Source organism: Struthio camelus, chromosome 5 (assembly GCF_040807025.1).
Source record: "Struthio camelus isolate bStrCam1 chromosome 5, bStrCam1.hap1, whole genome shotgun sequence".
Taxonomy (NCBI): Eukaryota; Metazoa; Chordata; class Aves; order Struthioniformes; family Struthionidae; genus Struthio; species Struthio camelus.
In genome coordinates, this window is record NC_090946.1 from 46,515,782 (window position 1) to 46,530,115 (window position 14,334).

The 14,334-nt window shown below is 41.0% G+C and overlaps 1 protein-coding gene across 4 annotated transcripts in view; it reads left to right on the plus strand.

The window, feature by feature from the left end:
- The window catches only part of PLEKHH1 (pleckstrin homology, MyTH4 and FERM domain containing H1), a 57,584-nt gene that overhangs the window by 27,001 nt on the left and 16,249 nt on the right, over window positions 1-14,334 (plus strand). For all 4 annotated transcript variants that reach the window (XR_011141531.1, XM_068946217.1, XM_068946216.1 and 1 more), the window contains exons 8-20: window positions 1,968-2,046; window positions 2,961-3,049; window positions 3,575-3,725; window positions 4,762-4,901; window positions 5,644-5,754; window positions 7,215-7,301; window positions 8,321-8,482; window positions 9,434-9,514; window positions 10,559-10,738; window positions 10,878-10,986; window positions 11,928-12,040; window positions 12,704-12,880; window positions 13,733-13,830. Coding sequence is in view for 3 of the 4 variants with exons in the window: in XM_068946217.1 (XP_068802318.1) it covers window positions 1,968-2,046; window positions 2,961-3,049; window positions 3,575-3,725; window positions 4,762-4,901; window positions 5,644-5,754; window positions 7,215-7,301; window positions 8,321-8,482; window positions 9,434-9,514; window positions 10,559-10,738; window positions 10,878-10,986; window positions 11,928-12,040; window positions 12,704-12,880; window positions 13,733-13,830 (1,577 nt within the window). In the remaining variant the exon portion in view is untranslated. The remainder of the gene's footprint in view (window positions 1-1,967; window positions 2,047-2,960; window positions 3,050-3,574; window positions 3,726-4,761; window positions 4,902-5,643; window positions 5,755-7,214; window positions 7,302-8,320; window positions 8,483-9,433; window positions 9,515-10,558; window positions 10,739-10,877; window positions 10,987-11,927; window positions 12,041-12,703; window positions 12,881-13,732; window positions 13,831-14,334) is intronic.

Consider the following 14,334-nt stretch of genomic DNA (forward strand, 5'->3'; position numbering starts at 1 on the left):
TCAAGAGGTGCTGCATTATGGTTAGAAGTTCATCCTTAGTTTTTGTCATGTGTTTAAGATTGAAAACGTGAGTCATAGGTGCATGTGAAAGGCCTGGACCAAGAAGGCTTGAGGTCAGAAGAAGCTATGAACAGTAGAATACATATATGGACTAGATCTCAGCATTCCTATCTCTTGGTATTTGTCTCCTATCAGGAAAATACTGTGAAACCCATTGGTAAAGCGTGCATACATGTCCTTCTATTGCTTACTTCATGTGAGAGAGATTGCATACATGTCCTTCTATTGCTTACTTCATGTGAGAGAGATCACCATCAGTTACTTGCGTCAGTCCAACTGATGAACTCTATGGAAATCAATATATGTATCCTCTGTGATGCAGATTTTAACCCTAGTGTATTAACAGTTGTTTTTTTCCAAAGGAATCCCACTTCATCGAGCACGTATTATGGAACTCTTCTGGAGATGAAGCTGGATAGCGTAATAAAAGAAACTGCTGTTTTCAAGACCTTTACTTTTTTTGTTGCAGTAATCAGAAAGGTGTCAGGAGTAACATACTCATTTGGAAGAAGGGAATTACACCTTAGAGATTGGTTTCTATCCCTTTCTCTGAGCTAGAGTTCCTGTGTAAGGTTTTTCCAGTCCCTTAAGCTGAACTTATTCACAGGCGATTATCACCTCCACATACGCGCTTTCTGAATGTCCAACTTGAGTTAGGCAAGTAGATTTGATTAGAGAAGTGCAGAGCACTTGTCTGCTGCAAGTGTATTCAGTTGATTTCATCACAAACAATGTTATATGATGCTAAATTTTCTGAGAAGTCAGGTCTTGGGCATCTCAAAATGGGCACTCTAGAGGTAGTGAATACTTTAAAGAATCTAGGCCTGAGTTCCTCTTCTGGAAAATGGGGATAACACCCTTCCATGTTCTTCCCAGGGATCTTGTAAAAGCTGATTAATGTTTATGAAGCATTGCAGTACTATGGTCAGGAACACCATGTGAAAGCTCATGAGAAAATCCATTATTTTGTCTTCAGACCAGAGTCAAATAAGTATGTCTAAGTGGTATGTATTTAAATATATCAAACAATCAAGGACAAGTAGAATATTAAATAGCACCTTACTCAGTAAGAAATGTCCTTCATGTGCCCTGCATAGGAATATCTGGGGAAAAAAATGTGCATATTTCATTACAGACTAAGTCATAATGCATACATGTACAGAAAATACCAATTCCATCGTATCTGGTTTTGGTGTGCTTGACTTTTGCAATCATCTGGTAATTTCATGTGTATGTATTATGCAGGTTATCTGATAGTATGTGATTGCTTTTAGTGTGTTTTAAGGGGCAGCAGGAGGATTCAGATTTCTAGCTTTGATTTTATCTGTTTTCGACTAGTTGATTTCTTAGTCATAACATTGTATTTAGTTACAAATTGGAGTTCCCCCTCTGGAATTTTTATCATTTGTGAAGCATTTGGAGATCCTTTGAACTAGAAGCCCCATATGTTGTTATAACTGAGGCCCAGGTTTATCCAGATCATTCTAGGCATTGCTTCTATTTCCTTATCAGAGAATGGGAAAATGGTGATTCTATAGACTGCTTATAGACTGTTTTTATTTAGGGCTGCTCTTGATTCATTTTAACACATTGTTTGTAAAAGAGAAAAGGCACCTTTTCTAAGCTGTGATGCAATCATTTATTGACACTTGCATGCAGGTGTCCCAGTCCGTGGATGGTATCTCTGTAGCACCTATAAGCCAATTCTGTTGTAATTCAGGGAATCGCACAAGATGAACATCCCCACTGTTGGTTATTCATCTAGCATCAGGTGGAATGGATCAGTTTTTCTTAAAGGGACCTTCTGTCCTGCCCAAAGAGTTATGAGATTCTGTGATATGAGTGTTTCTTTTTGCAGGAATGGTATTTCTGTCTGACCATTGCTGTTAATGGTCTTGTTGTTTCAGGAGAGTCGAATCTATGCTGTGGCCAAATCTGGCATGAGGTTGTCTGAAGTGGCCACAGCGAATGATGCTTCCAGCGGCTGTAAGTTCTAGACGAGATCTGCCTTTAGAGGGGTTTTACAGTGACACTGTGGGACCTGAGCTTCTTGCTGTTCACCTTTCTACATTTCATTGCTTGTTTCCTAAGTAAATTTGATCTCACGGATAGCGATGATAAAGGAGAAAAGGGAGGAAGATATATCTGGATTCAGGGATGATCAATGCTGGGCTGTGTGAGCTCCTACATTCAGTAACATCTTTAGAGGGATGACTTCATCTCCTTCCTCACTTCTGCTGAAACTGTTCTGCCACCTGTGTGTCTGTGTCTGCATTTAGCCTTGGGATTCCACCATCACCTTCCCCTGTTTGTGAACTCCAGCAATTTACCAACCTGGGGGAGGAAGACAGCCGTGAAACAATTCACAATGAAGCAAGGAACAGATAGCCCGATATGTTTTTTACCTCTTTGGATATGGTGGTCTGGAGGGTGTGAAACAGAAAAAGCAAAGCTAGTGCTAGATCATTTGGATAGCTCTAAGGCTGTCATGGGTGCTCCACGATTACACTGGTAGCTAGGCAAACAGTTTTCTTCTCTGTTAGTTATGTTGAGATTCATTATATTCTTTCCCATCAGCATATTAAAATCATCTCACCTGTAATTCCTGCTGTGAGGTATACTGGACTGCCATTACACCATAGGGAGCAGAGAGCAGGTATGGTGTCTTATAGGCTAAATGAGGGAAGCATTGCAGATGTCTCTAGGAGTTGTATGTAATTAATAACACGTCCTCTAGCCTTTGTGAGGCCAAACTGTACAGAATGGCAGTCCTCTGTTATTTGAGGTTCCAAGAGGCTACGTTAGTTCTTACACAAATGTGTGTACCTCTCTATTAAAACCTGCTTCTTTTCACCAGTTTGTATTATTTGCTCTCTTAATCTCTCTCTGAATTTTCCCAGTTTCAAATTTATCACGTGCAGCTTCTGGGCCATTTACCTGTCTCATCTACAGAAATGTCACAGTGCCAGTCTACACAACATTAAAGGGGGTAAGGTGTTATTTCACTTCTCCTGTCGTGAAAAGAATGGGCCAGGGCTGCCACTAATTTGAGAGAGGATGGGACGATGCTGTGCAGAGAAGGAAAGAAAATTAGAGAATGCCAGGAAGGACTGGAGACCAGAAGAACGCAGAAGCAGCAGCAGATGATAAAAGCATCTGGGAAGACTTGCAGCAAGTTTTGGTCCAGGAAGTTGCAGTGTGTACCGTGAGCCTTTAGGAACCTAGGGGTGACAGTGGATGTAGCTTAGAGAATGAAATGGAAGAGGGGTCTTGACAGCTTGTGGAACGATAGGAGGGCGTAACTAGGGTGACCCCAAAAGATGGGACTGAACAGTCTAGCCTGGAAGTTGTTGGATCAGAAAGGGAGAATAGGAAATGAGAAGCCCTGGGACAGTAGCAAGGAAGGTAGTGTGAAAAGCAAGGGCCTGCTTTGATTGCTCTCTCTCCTTATGAGCACAGGTGGTCCTGCAGAGACTCTTGCCTCACGTGCTTACTGTTCGGGTCTGTTTTCCAGAAAGCCACACAGATCAGCAACGTGCCTTTCTTAGATGAGTCTTCAGGCTCTGATGATGACTGCAGCTCCCATGCCAGCTTCAGAGCTTCAAATGCTGGATCTGAGAACAGGAAAGCTAGCATACCAGGCAGCCCTCGTGCAGTGAAAAGAGGTAAAGTGGGAGTTTTGCCACAGAGCAGCAGGAATGTTCTTCCTACGAGTGAGGCAAGATCTCCTGAGTAGAGTATCATCAGTGATGGACAAACAAATACGTAGCCTTGGTGGTGCTATCGAGGACTTCTCCTAGCAGGCAGGCAAATATCTATAGCTACTCAATAGAAACCTGTCCTCTGGGTTTCTGTCACTGGTAGCTTTCCATCCAGATGATTGCTAAGCTACGATCATGGGAAGGATTGATTTTCCCAAATTCATCCCACACCTACTAGAGCATCCATACCTTTTCTATGAATTCTCCTTGAAAGCAAGCTAATACCAACACATTAGAGAAAGTGGTGTTGTTTCTGTCACTAGCTGAGAATTTCTTGACTAGTAACGAAATCTTTCCTGCCTTCAGGAGTCATCAAGTAATTTGGGTGTTGGCTAGGACAAGTTCTCATTGACTGCTGGGAAGGTTAAAATGGATCTTAGGGTAGAATATTCAATACAATTGTCAGTCAATAAAATATAATCTCACTGCATGTAATCTTAACTTGCCTTTTGATGTGATGCATTGGCTGATGTGTCTCTGCAGTGCCACAGACCAGTAGTGGAAGGTTCACGGAAAGCAAAGCCCCACTGCTGGTGACAGAGCCTTTCCCTTAATTTGAATGGGAGAGGCTTGAGGTTTTTATAAGGGATGTTTCTGGGCTGAAAACATCATGTCTGTGCTTTAGATAGCTGGTCTGTTGATTTTAATCTCTGTTTATTCAGCAGCAGATTTCTTCCTCTGTCAGTGCCCCATACTAGCCTCTAACTCCTCACCAAAAAAACGACAGCAACAACAAACTAGGAGGCTAGAGGCGGTTCAGAAGCTTGATTAGTGGGGCTTGAGTATCTGTAGTTTGGAGTACAAAAGGTTTTTTTTCCTCTTGAGTGAAGAAGCTTCCCTGGTGACCTCAAAAACCTTTCCAGAGTGTGCAGTATCAGGTGCAAATTATATGCATGCCTGCTTCTGTCTACCAGTGATTCCCATTCTTTATTTTGAACAGGTGTTTCTATGTCCTCACTGAGCTCTGAGAGTGACTATGCCATTCCTCCTGATGCATACTCTTTGGAAGGTGACTATTCAGAGCCAGAGCATAAGTTACAGCGGACATCTTCCTATTCCACTGATGGTGGAATCTGCACTGTAAGTCTTGCTGCCTCACAGTTGCAAGGGGTGCAAACAGAGCCTTGGCCATGAAAGAGAAAAAGCAAAACTATGATATATTGAGTTATTTGCTGCAAAGTAATGCTATGCTTGACTGTACTGTTGATCCAGCTGGTCTGTAGCAGAAAGGGGTTATGTTATATACCCCTCAGTAAGCGTGAGGGGTATGTTCTTTCCTGATCACCTGTACAGTTTTCCTGTAGTGACGTTCTCCTTTAATGACAAAACGAAATCTTCCAGAGTTTGGAAATTTGGAGAAAGAAAGGATGGAATGTTTTGTTCTATAAAAAGCCCTCAAACCCAGGCAGTATTAACTTACATTTTTAAATTGTCTGCTCCTGAATGTAAGAGATCAAGTAGACAAGAAGTAGGAGTCTAACCAGTGCTTAGAGCGGGACATCGTTTTTATTTCGGAAGTCACTGCCACGGTAGGGAGAAAAATAATAGTTTTCAGTGCGTCAAACAGTCAGTGAAACTATCTTCATATTCCTTCTTCACTAACACACCGCTCTGTGGTGTTTGTACCTACACAGATAGTCTAGGAGCCTCTCCCAGTTGGGCAGAAACACTGCCCAACACCCAGATGGCTGTTGATCCTGTTTGGCGGTGTAGCGAGGCAAATGATCGAGATGCAGCAGTTGCCTGAGTTTGGTTTCAGCAACTTCTTTTCAGCGGTATTTTGAGAGGTGCAAGATAAACCCCATTGCTTTTTGTCCTCCAGGAACCCATAGAGAAGTCAGGTTACTTGTTGAAGATGGGCAGCCAGGTGAAGACATGGAAGAGACGATGGTTTGTTCTGAGAAATGGACAAATCATGTACTACAAGTCTCCGGTGAGTTGCTGGGATACGTTTATCCCTTTGCTGAGCCACAGACAGAAGGCTATTTTCAGAACTGGTTCATTTTGGACTGAGAGGCTGATAGCACTAGCAGAGGCTCCATGGGCAGTCTTCCCCCAAAATTTCCTACCAAAAAGCCTTATGGCTGACCCACAGGTGCCATCGTGGCTTCTTTGTTCAGGCAGAGAAGCTCTTTGTGGTGGCAGTTTCTGGAAGATGCAAGCTTGTTCACAAGGACAGGAACTTGACGTCTACTGGTTAAATTTGTGCAGGTGACTGAAAGCAGAAGGCATGCCGTGGCCCAGTTTTGGTCAGGTTTAAGATGAAAACAAAGGAAAAATAACTGACAGTGCCAAGAAGGTGTAGATTTGCACTCAAAAGTCAAAATGAAGGGCTTCAGGGAAAACTGTAACTTTGAGGGGGAAGAAAGCTAGGTTTTCTCATTTGTCACCTGTCACACTGACATGAAAGTATTAGAAAACGGGTAAAATTGAAAATAACCTTTTATGTGAAATGTTTTATCTAACCATGATCAGTGCGACAATATTGAGAGAGCATGTTTGTGCAATTAAGCCTTTCCAGATACTTTTTATTACTTATAACTAATTTAAATTTACTTTATTTCAAAACTTCCAATATTATACACTCAAAGTATGTATATATGGTAGGTCACATTTATTGTCGGCCTTAATTATTCTTCAGTATTAGCTGGATTACAGAGAATATATTTAGGGATATTCACCTTCAATACTTTCTTTCTCTGGAACAGCAATTTCCTCCATTTCTACATTATAACATAGTATTTCTGTGGATATACACTTCTTCTTTGTTTAGGTCAGGAGTATTAAGAAGATTCATTTTCAACTTTTTAAGTTTTTATCTTTTTCGTCATAAGCTGACAAGAGAAAAATACACCTTAATGTGCAATGCATCTTTATTTCTGATAAGAGGCATAGCTATCAGAATTCACAAGTAAATGATGCGTATCTATAAGTGACTTAACGTATACACAGAATACAGATTGTGGGTTGGAAGGGACTTCTGGAAGTCCCTGGTCCGAGCCCCACACTGAAGAGAGACTATCACTAGCTGTAGATCAAAACAGTCATGGCTTTGTTTGGATGAGTTTGAAAATTTGCAACCTCTGTGGGTGCCTGTTGAGTGTTGCCTTACTTTCCCCATGAAAAAGGTTTTTTTTAATGTCCAGTGTAGACTTGTGAAGACACAATTTGCAGCCATTCCCCTTGTTATATTGTCTGAGAAGACTTTACTTCATCACTGCAATGAGGTCACACTGCTGTCTCGTATTCAACCTGGCAACCTTCAGCCTCTGTCCTTTTCAGCTCATGAGTGCAGACTTCCACCTGGACATGCATGTTATGCTGTACTTAAGTGCTCTAAGACCCACCTACATTTTCTCCTACTGAAAGAGTTGTTTGCCTTTCTTCCTCTAGAGTGATGTTATCCGCAAGCCACAAGGGCAGATGGAGCTGAATTCCTCCTGTCAAATTGTCCGAGGTGAAGGATCCCAAACATTCCAGGTAAGTGTTGCTTTTCATCCTGCAGATAACCGCGTGCTCAATGGCTGGGAGAAAGAGACCTTGTTTCAGAGTAAATGATACTACACATCTCAACTTAGAGGAGCTAACTTTACCCAGCTCCTGTATTTTGGTTGCTGACACGAGCCAAACGGTTAATTTTGTAAATAACAGGGAAAGAGTTAAACTGTAACACAAATGCTGCCTTTTGATATTGAAAGAAATTCTGCTTTTGTTCTTGGATTTATTTATTTATTTTTTAAACATTCTAGCATTTTCCTTTTTGCAGTTAGGACTGAGAGGTTGAAGCTGTGTGAGAAAAGTGATTCTTGTAACAACTAAAGCTAGATTGTACTTAGGATCTCCTCTGAGAGTCTCCTCTAACAAGATCTTCAGCCTGACTTTACATGGCTGAAGGATCTGAAGCAACATCTAAAGTGCTGGATTCCCATTAGAATTCTGTTTCCAAACCTTTATAAGTTAGCCCATTACTGGGTTCAATTTTGAGTCATAATTGTCAAAGGACTGCACTATAATGGAGGTATTAAAGTTTCTCTCACACTCTGATGGAAAGGCATATGGTCTGGCCCATGAGCTCCCTTCTGCCCTTGTGAAACTGAAGTTGCTAAGGCTTAACCCTATTAAATTCACAGTGTCTTCTCAAAGAATCACAAGCTGTTGAGAGCAGAAGGCAATACAAAGTGAAGACATCAAAAACATTTAAGCAGCCACCTTTAAAGTGAAAAATTAACAGCAGCACCAAGTAACAAGACAGAACAAAAGAGGAGACAAAAAACCACAATCACCAACAGAAACAGCAAGAGAGCTCATGGGAATTTGTTTCATCCTTCTGAGTTTCAGTTCTTTCAATTGGTCCTTGAGGGTAGCAGCTTTTTTCTTACCAAGTATCTCCACTACCACTGCAAAAAAAAAAAAAAAAATTATGTATGGGAAGTGAAACAGCAGCTGAAGAAAAGATCATAGGTGTGTAGATTGCGCTTCCTCACTCCTTTTTCTTTCAGCTCATGACAGAAAAGAGAACCTATTTCTTGACAGCAGACTCTCCCAACATCCTGGAGGAGTGGATTCATGTCCTACAGAGCATCCTCAGAGTGCAGGTGACCAGTCCTGTTGGTGTTCCTCGAAGTGATGCTAAACCTATTGTGAAAGGTTGGTTAACCAAGGTAAGATATTTTTGACTTTATTCAGTTTAGCTCAGCATTGACAGAGTACCGGTTTCTTGGTTTGCACAGTAAACGTTTTCAAGAAATTAGTATTTTAATGCTCCTTGAAAGAGTAGGGAGATACAGAAAAGTGAAGGCAGATTTCTGTATTTCAGAGAAAGGAATTTTATGTAAATAATAAGGAATGGGACAAACAAGGTTACTGGAACATGCTGACTTTGTCAAATAGTAAATCAAAACAGACGTCTACTTTATGAATGTTTTTCTTCAACAGAGCTCACAGGACTTTGCAGTAAAAAACAACCAATAGGAAATGCTGTTAGATGTCACATTTAACTGGTCTGGACTTGGTGCTATAGGACAGTATCAAATAAATGGTTTGCGTGGTTCTGCTAGAGCATTTATTTCCATAATAATAGACTGCAGGCCTATTAGTAGTGGCTGGAAATTCTTATGCTTTTATACCATGCCCATAGACCAGTTTTGCATAAAAAGATACTATGGATTTTTTTTCATGTAAATCTGGCCAGTATCTGAAAGGTGGCTAAATCTGCATCTGAAACTTGTCCATCTACAATAGGAAAGAGCTCTCCAGATTGCACATTGATTGATCTTTTCCTGTTGTAATGTACTGAATCCTTTTCATTATCTAAAAAGGTTATCCTGAATACTATATTTCAGGATATAGTAATGATGGGTTGCTGTGAATAAAATATTTCACAAAATCTTGAACGCATTTCTGAAAGCCTCTGTGTCCCATCTACCTAGGTGGGATTACCTACCTAGTTTTGAAAGTGGTGCCCTGTATGTTTTGAGAGGAGCTGATACTAACCTAGAACAAATAATATCTAAAACATTCCAACAGAGATTTGAATGAAGAGTGGAAATCCTATAAAGTTATGTCTGAAACACTGACGTTAAAAAGCACATGTTTCTTTGTCCTCCTTCTAGGTCAAGCATGGCCATTCTAAGCTGGTTTGGTGTGCGCTGATTGGGAAAACTTTTTACTACTATCGAAATCATGAGGATAAGGCAATTTTTTTTTCCTTTTTGTCCTTGCACTGTCCTTTCACGTGAAACTTTCTCTCCTTTTACCACTTCTGTCTCTCATCCATCAAACTGTTCCTCCCCTGTACTTCTCCCCTTCTAATAGCTTTTGCTGCTATGAAAGGAATAATAACTAATCTCTGAAATGTTTAAAAATACTAAAATGAAAAAGATTTACACAGGGAGTGACTGCTCTTTCTCAGATCACTATGTATATCTTTTTTCTCACTTTCTCAATTTGGTCTTGTTAAGCTTTTAGAGCAGACTGTTTTATCCAGCAGCTGATATATTCTGCGTACTACCATAAAAGTAACTAGCAACTAGAAGTAGCTTCTTGAAGCTTGGCCCAGAGCACTATTTTGTGTCGGTGATATTTAAGCCCAGGTTTTGGAGTGTTTTCGCTCATAGTTGAGATTCACCTCCAGACCTAGCACAGCACGTATCCTCTGCTTGTCTAAATCTACCTATTTCTCATTTGAAGAGTACTTGTTTCCCAGGAGCAAGCAGAAAGTCTGACCAGGATCAGAACCCAGTGATTCAAGAGACTGAGCAATTGACCATTGGAAAACACACCCTGCCCTGCAGACCCAAGGATGTGAACCTTAGATTAGAAACTCTGCATTGTAGGCTGTACCTTTTAATGGATTTGTGTAATACCAGTTGCAACAGAGAAGTATAGCAGAAGGAGGCAAACAGTAATTTGTGGGAAAGGCCATCTTTTCCTTTACTTGTTCTTGTTCTGACCTGTAGATGCTCTCCCCAGACAAATAGTAAAAGTAGTAATGATAACACTTGCAAACTGTGGTCCTAGGTTTGGGCTATTTTAGCTGATGAAGGAGAAGGCATTTTCTGGAAATGCAAGATGGTATAATTACATGTAGACCACTTAATTGAACACTGAATTATAGTTTATTCCTTACATTTTACAGAACTGCCAACTGCCATCTGAACTAGATTTTCTTTCTTAGTGTTCCCTGTGCATAGTAGAAGATTAGCTATGATTACCTAACTTGCTTCCTCTCCTCTTAGTGTCCCCTAGGGCATTTGTCTATGCGCGAATCCAAAGTGAAAGAGGTAGACCGTTCTTGTGACTCCGATGAAGATTATGAAGCTGCTGGTGGAGGCCTTCTCTCATCGCACTGTACATTGGTGATTCACCCACAGGACCAGAGTCCCACCTACTTACTCATTCGCACCAAACAAGAGAAGGTATAAAGGCAATCTTTCCAGAGAGAAGTACACACAAGGCTGGGATCAGCCAGCATTAGCAAGTGGGGCAGGCAGACTGAACCTATCTGTGGAAAACAGGATCCTGTTAGACCCATACCATTCTCATCTTTATCCCTAGAATACCTGGCTATACCATCTGACAGTAGCAGCTGGTAGCAGTAATGCCACTGTGGGCACATCATATGAACAACTCATTGGAAAACTGCTGGATGCAGAGGGAGACCCTAGTAAGTAGAGATCACAAACTCTTTTCCATGGTAGCAAAGCATGAGGAAGAGTTATTTCAATCCCCAATTTTAATTCAGCCAAAGGTGAGGAAAGGGAATGTTTCAGTAGAACAGCAGTATGATATGGTTTCCTTAACCCTTAGCCCCCCCCAGTAACGTCTCTGGAGAGAACACAGGCACTGTAGCGAAACAGGACGAATGTGTTCATGTCATCTATCAAACACCTGAAACTTCTGAAACATTATTTTAAATTTAAGACAAAGAACTGGAGCTTTAGTTTCTCCTGCAGTTGTCGGTCCAGGTTATCTTTTCCTGGGAATCTTGACTGTACACACATATGCTCCCTCTCCTAAACATGCACGCTTACACACACATGTTCACGTACACATCCGTTCCTGTGTCCACAGGTATAATGAGATACACCCCTGCTTATCTGTTCTTCCTCATCTTAGGTACTCACCCATTCATGTCCGTTTATGTACTGTGTTCTCAAATGATTGTTAATGTATGCATTCATACTGCATATCCTTTCCTGCACACTTGCAAATTCCCACACCTATCTGTAAACGTTGCTTATTGTGCAACAGTAACTTGCACTAGTAAAGATCCCCACAGTATGCATCTGCCTGGCATAGTTTGTATCTCTTGCTTGAATACTCAGATGAGCAATTTCTCACCAGGATCCAGCTGATGAGAAGTACTGATGCAGCAGGGTTATGGATGGCAGCACTGCTTTCGGCTGGTGGCTGATGCTGCTGGCAACCCCTTGTCTGTGGCAGGCTTTGCTGAAATCAATGAAATGGCACCAGAGATAGATGTGGCCTAGTGCAGCACAGCTTTCCTGGATGCTCTGCCATGTCAGTAGGGTTCTTCTTCAGTGTGGAGACTGTATCTATCTTCTATTTCTGACATTGAATGTTTTTGCCCATCTGCCACCTCAGATTCTCCTCTGTGGAAACATCCTATGTTGTGCTACAGTAAAGACGGGTTGCACACATCCCTCACAACGCTTCCATCAGAGGCTCTGCAAACTGAAGCTCTGAAACTTTTCAAGGTATTTAAAGGGACGTTACCTAGTCTTCAGTTATTTTGCCCAGTTGTTGGGGTTGGATGATTTCTGGTCAGAACACTTACTGTCATCATTAGTTGGTTTAGACAGGCGTGCTGGGTTAACTAATTGCAGTAGGACAGTTGTTGTATTAAGTGTCATTCAGTCCCTAGGGAATTTACTTTTGCTTGTAGAGAACCTGGAGGTAGAAGCAATGTCCTACACAGGCTGTGCACTTCAAAGCTAGCCCTATCTCCCTTTTTCCTCTCCAGTAGTTGGACTGAAGGAAACAATTTGCTGACAAACTCTGTTGTGCCTTCCAGCAGTAAAGCCAATGGTAGGGCAGTTGGAGATTTGACTCCTGCGTTCTACAAGATCAGCACTAAAGACTGAGCAGTCTTAGCAAGGTAAAGCACAGGCCTGGAAGGCAGGAAGCCTTTTCCCCTTGGTTCTCTTGCTGACTTGTGAGCTCCTCAGGCTCAGGGAGGTTTACTGTATTTTCCAGTTTGCTCCCAGAGGGAGGGATAAGAATTTAGTATTTATTTCCCCTTTCAGGGCTGTTTAGAGGAATTAATCAATTGTCTGTAAGGCGTTTGGGGAACCTGATCTGAAAAGTACCAGAGAAGCATCTCTGCATGAATGGCATTGGATAACTTCCCCCTTTTGCAGTCCTGTCAGCTGTTCATCAACGTCCCCGTGGAGGCACCTTCTATTGATTACCACGTGTCACTTGCCCAGACAGCACTGCAGGTCTGCCTGACACATACTGAGCTGCAGAATGAAATTTACTGTCAGCTTGTTAAACAGACCAGCTGCCGACAGCCCCAGAACCACTCAGTCATTCAGGTGAGTTCCTCTTTGTAACTTCCACTCTGCAAGTACTTTCTATTTAATTCCATATTTTTAATAATTAGCAGTGAGACAGGTTCTCAGAAGATTCTGCAAATGCTAAAGGTTTGCTAGAGGAAAGAGAATGTCAAAGCTGATATGCAAAGAAAAAGCATTGCAAATGTAACTATTTGCAGAACAAATTTTAGTTTGAATTTAACCATTTACCAGCAAATTGCAAATGGTCAGTTCCATCCAATTCACAATCAAAATTCATAGCTCATGTTGTGCTGCATAGCTACAGTTGTCTCTTGGTGTTACTTTTGTCTTCAGTTTTATTTATGTGTGCAAGTCATGAATATTACAACTAAGCATGAAATTTGATTTTTGCGCTATAATTATTGGGTAAATCAAATTTATAAATCACGGCATGAATGTTGATGCTTAATTATAATATTCCCAGCTCAAATGAGCTACAGAGAAAATAAAATCTGGTCGGGGAAGTATGTGAGTGTTTTGAAACAAAATTCCCCAATGTATTCTTTGTTATGATTACAGTTACAGAAAAGGTAAAAAGTATTGATTAATTAATTTAGGTGTTAATTATTCACTTAGCTCTGGTTACACTAGTCAAAATTTTCCAAAGCGACCAGTCATTTAGAAAGCCTCTTCTCAGAGTCCATATTGACATACTGAAGAGCAGCCTGTCTTCTTAACGTCATTTCGCTTTAAAGCATCTTGAACTGCCTGTCTAAAAACGGTCACTCTCAAAAGCACTAATCGTCATCAACATTTTGGTTACAGTATTTTGTTAAAGCCAATAGGCAAAAGATACCGAACAAGAATGATCTCCAGTTTTTATGTTCACAGTGCTGGCAACTCCTGGCTTTATGTGCTCCTCTGTTCCTGCCTCAACATCACTTCCTCTGGTACATCAGACAGCACTTGCAACGGTACGCAGACCCCAGGTAAAGATTTACTTCTGTTCATTTCATTGCCTTTCACATCCACTACAGAAACAGAAGCAATTTTATGACTCACACCTGCAAAAATAAGTTGAGGAAGGAGACAGAAGGCTCTCCACTGTGTCAGCTTGCAGCTCTTTAGTCATTCACACTCACTGAGTCACTTCTATTAAACTAGTTTGCAAAACACAGCGAACTGTGCTAGCAAAAGAACTTTTTGCAGGTGTAACTGGAACCACCCAAGGGTTTTTTTGCTAGCACAGCTACTTTCTTTTATTGATAGAATTTAAATACAGACAAAAGTAATTGTTTTTAAACAATCTCAGGTGATTACCTTTTGCTATCAAATTAGCAAGCCTACTGAGAGAACAAAAGTAAGGCAAAGAACAATAGCCTCAAAAGTTAGGAAAAACTAACAAACCCTAAATATGTTCTAGTTCTGCTTCTATTCTCTCTTTAGTGTGTTACACTGTTTAACACTTTCCCCGATAGGAAAACAGCACAGGA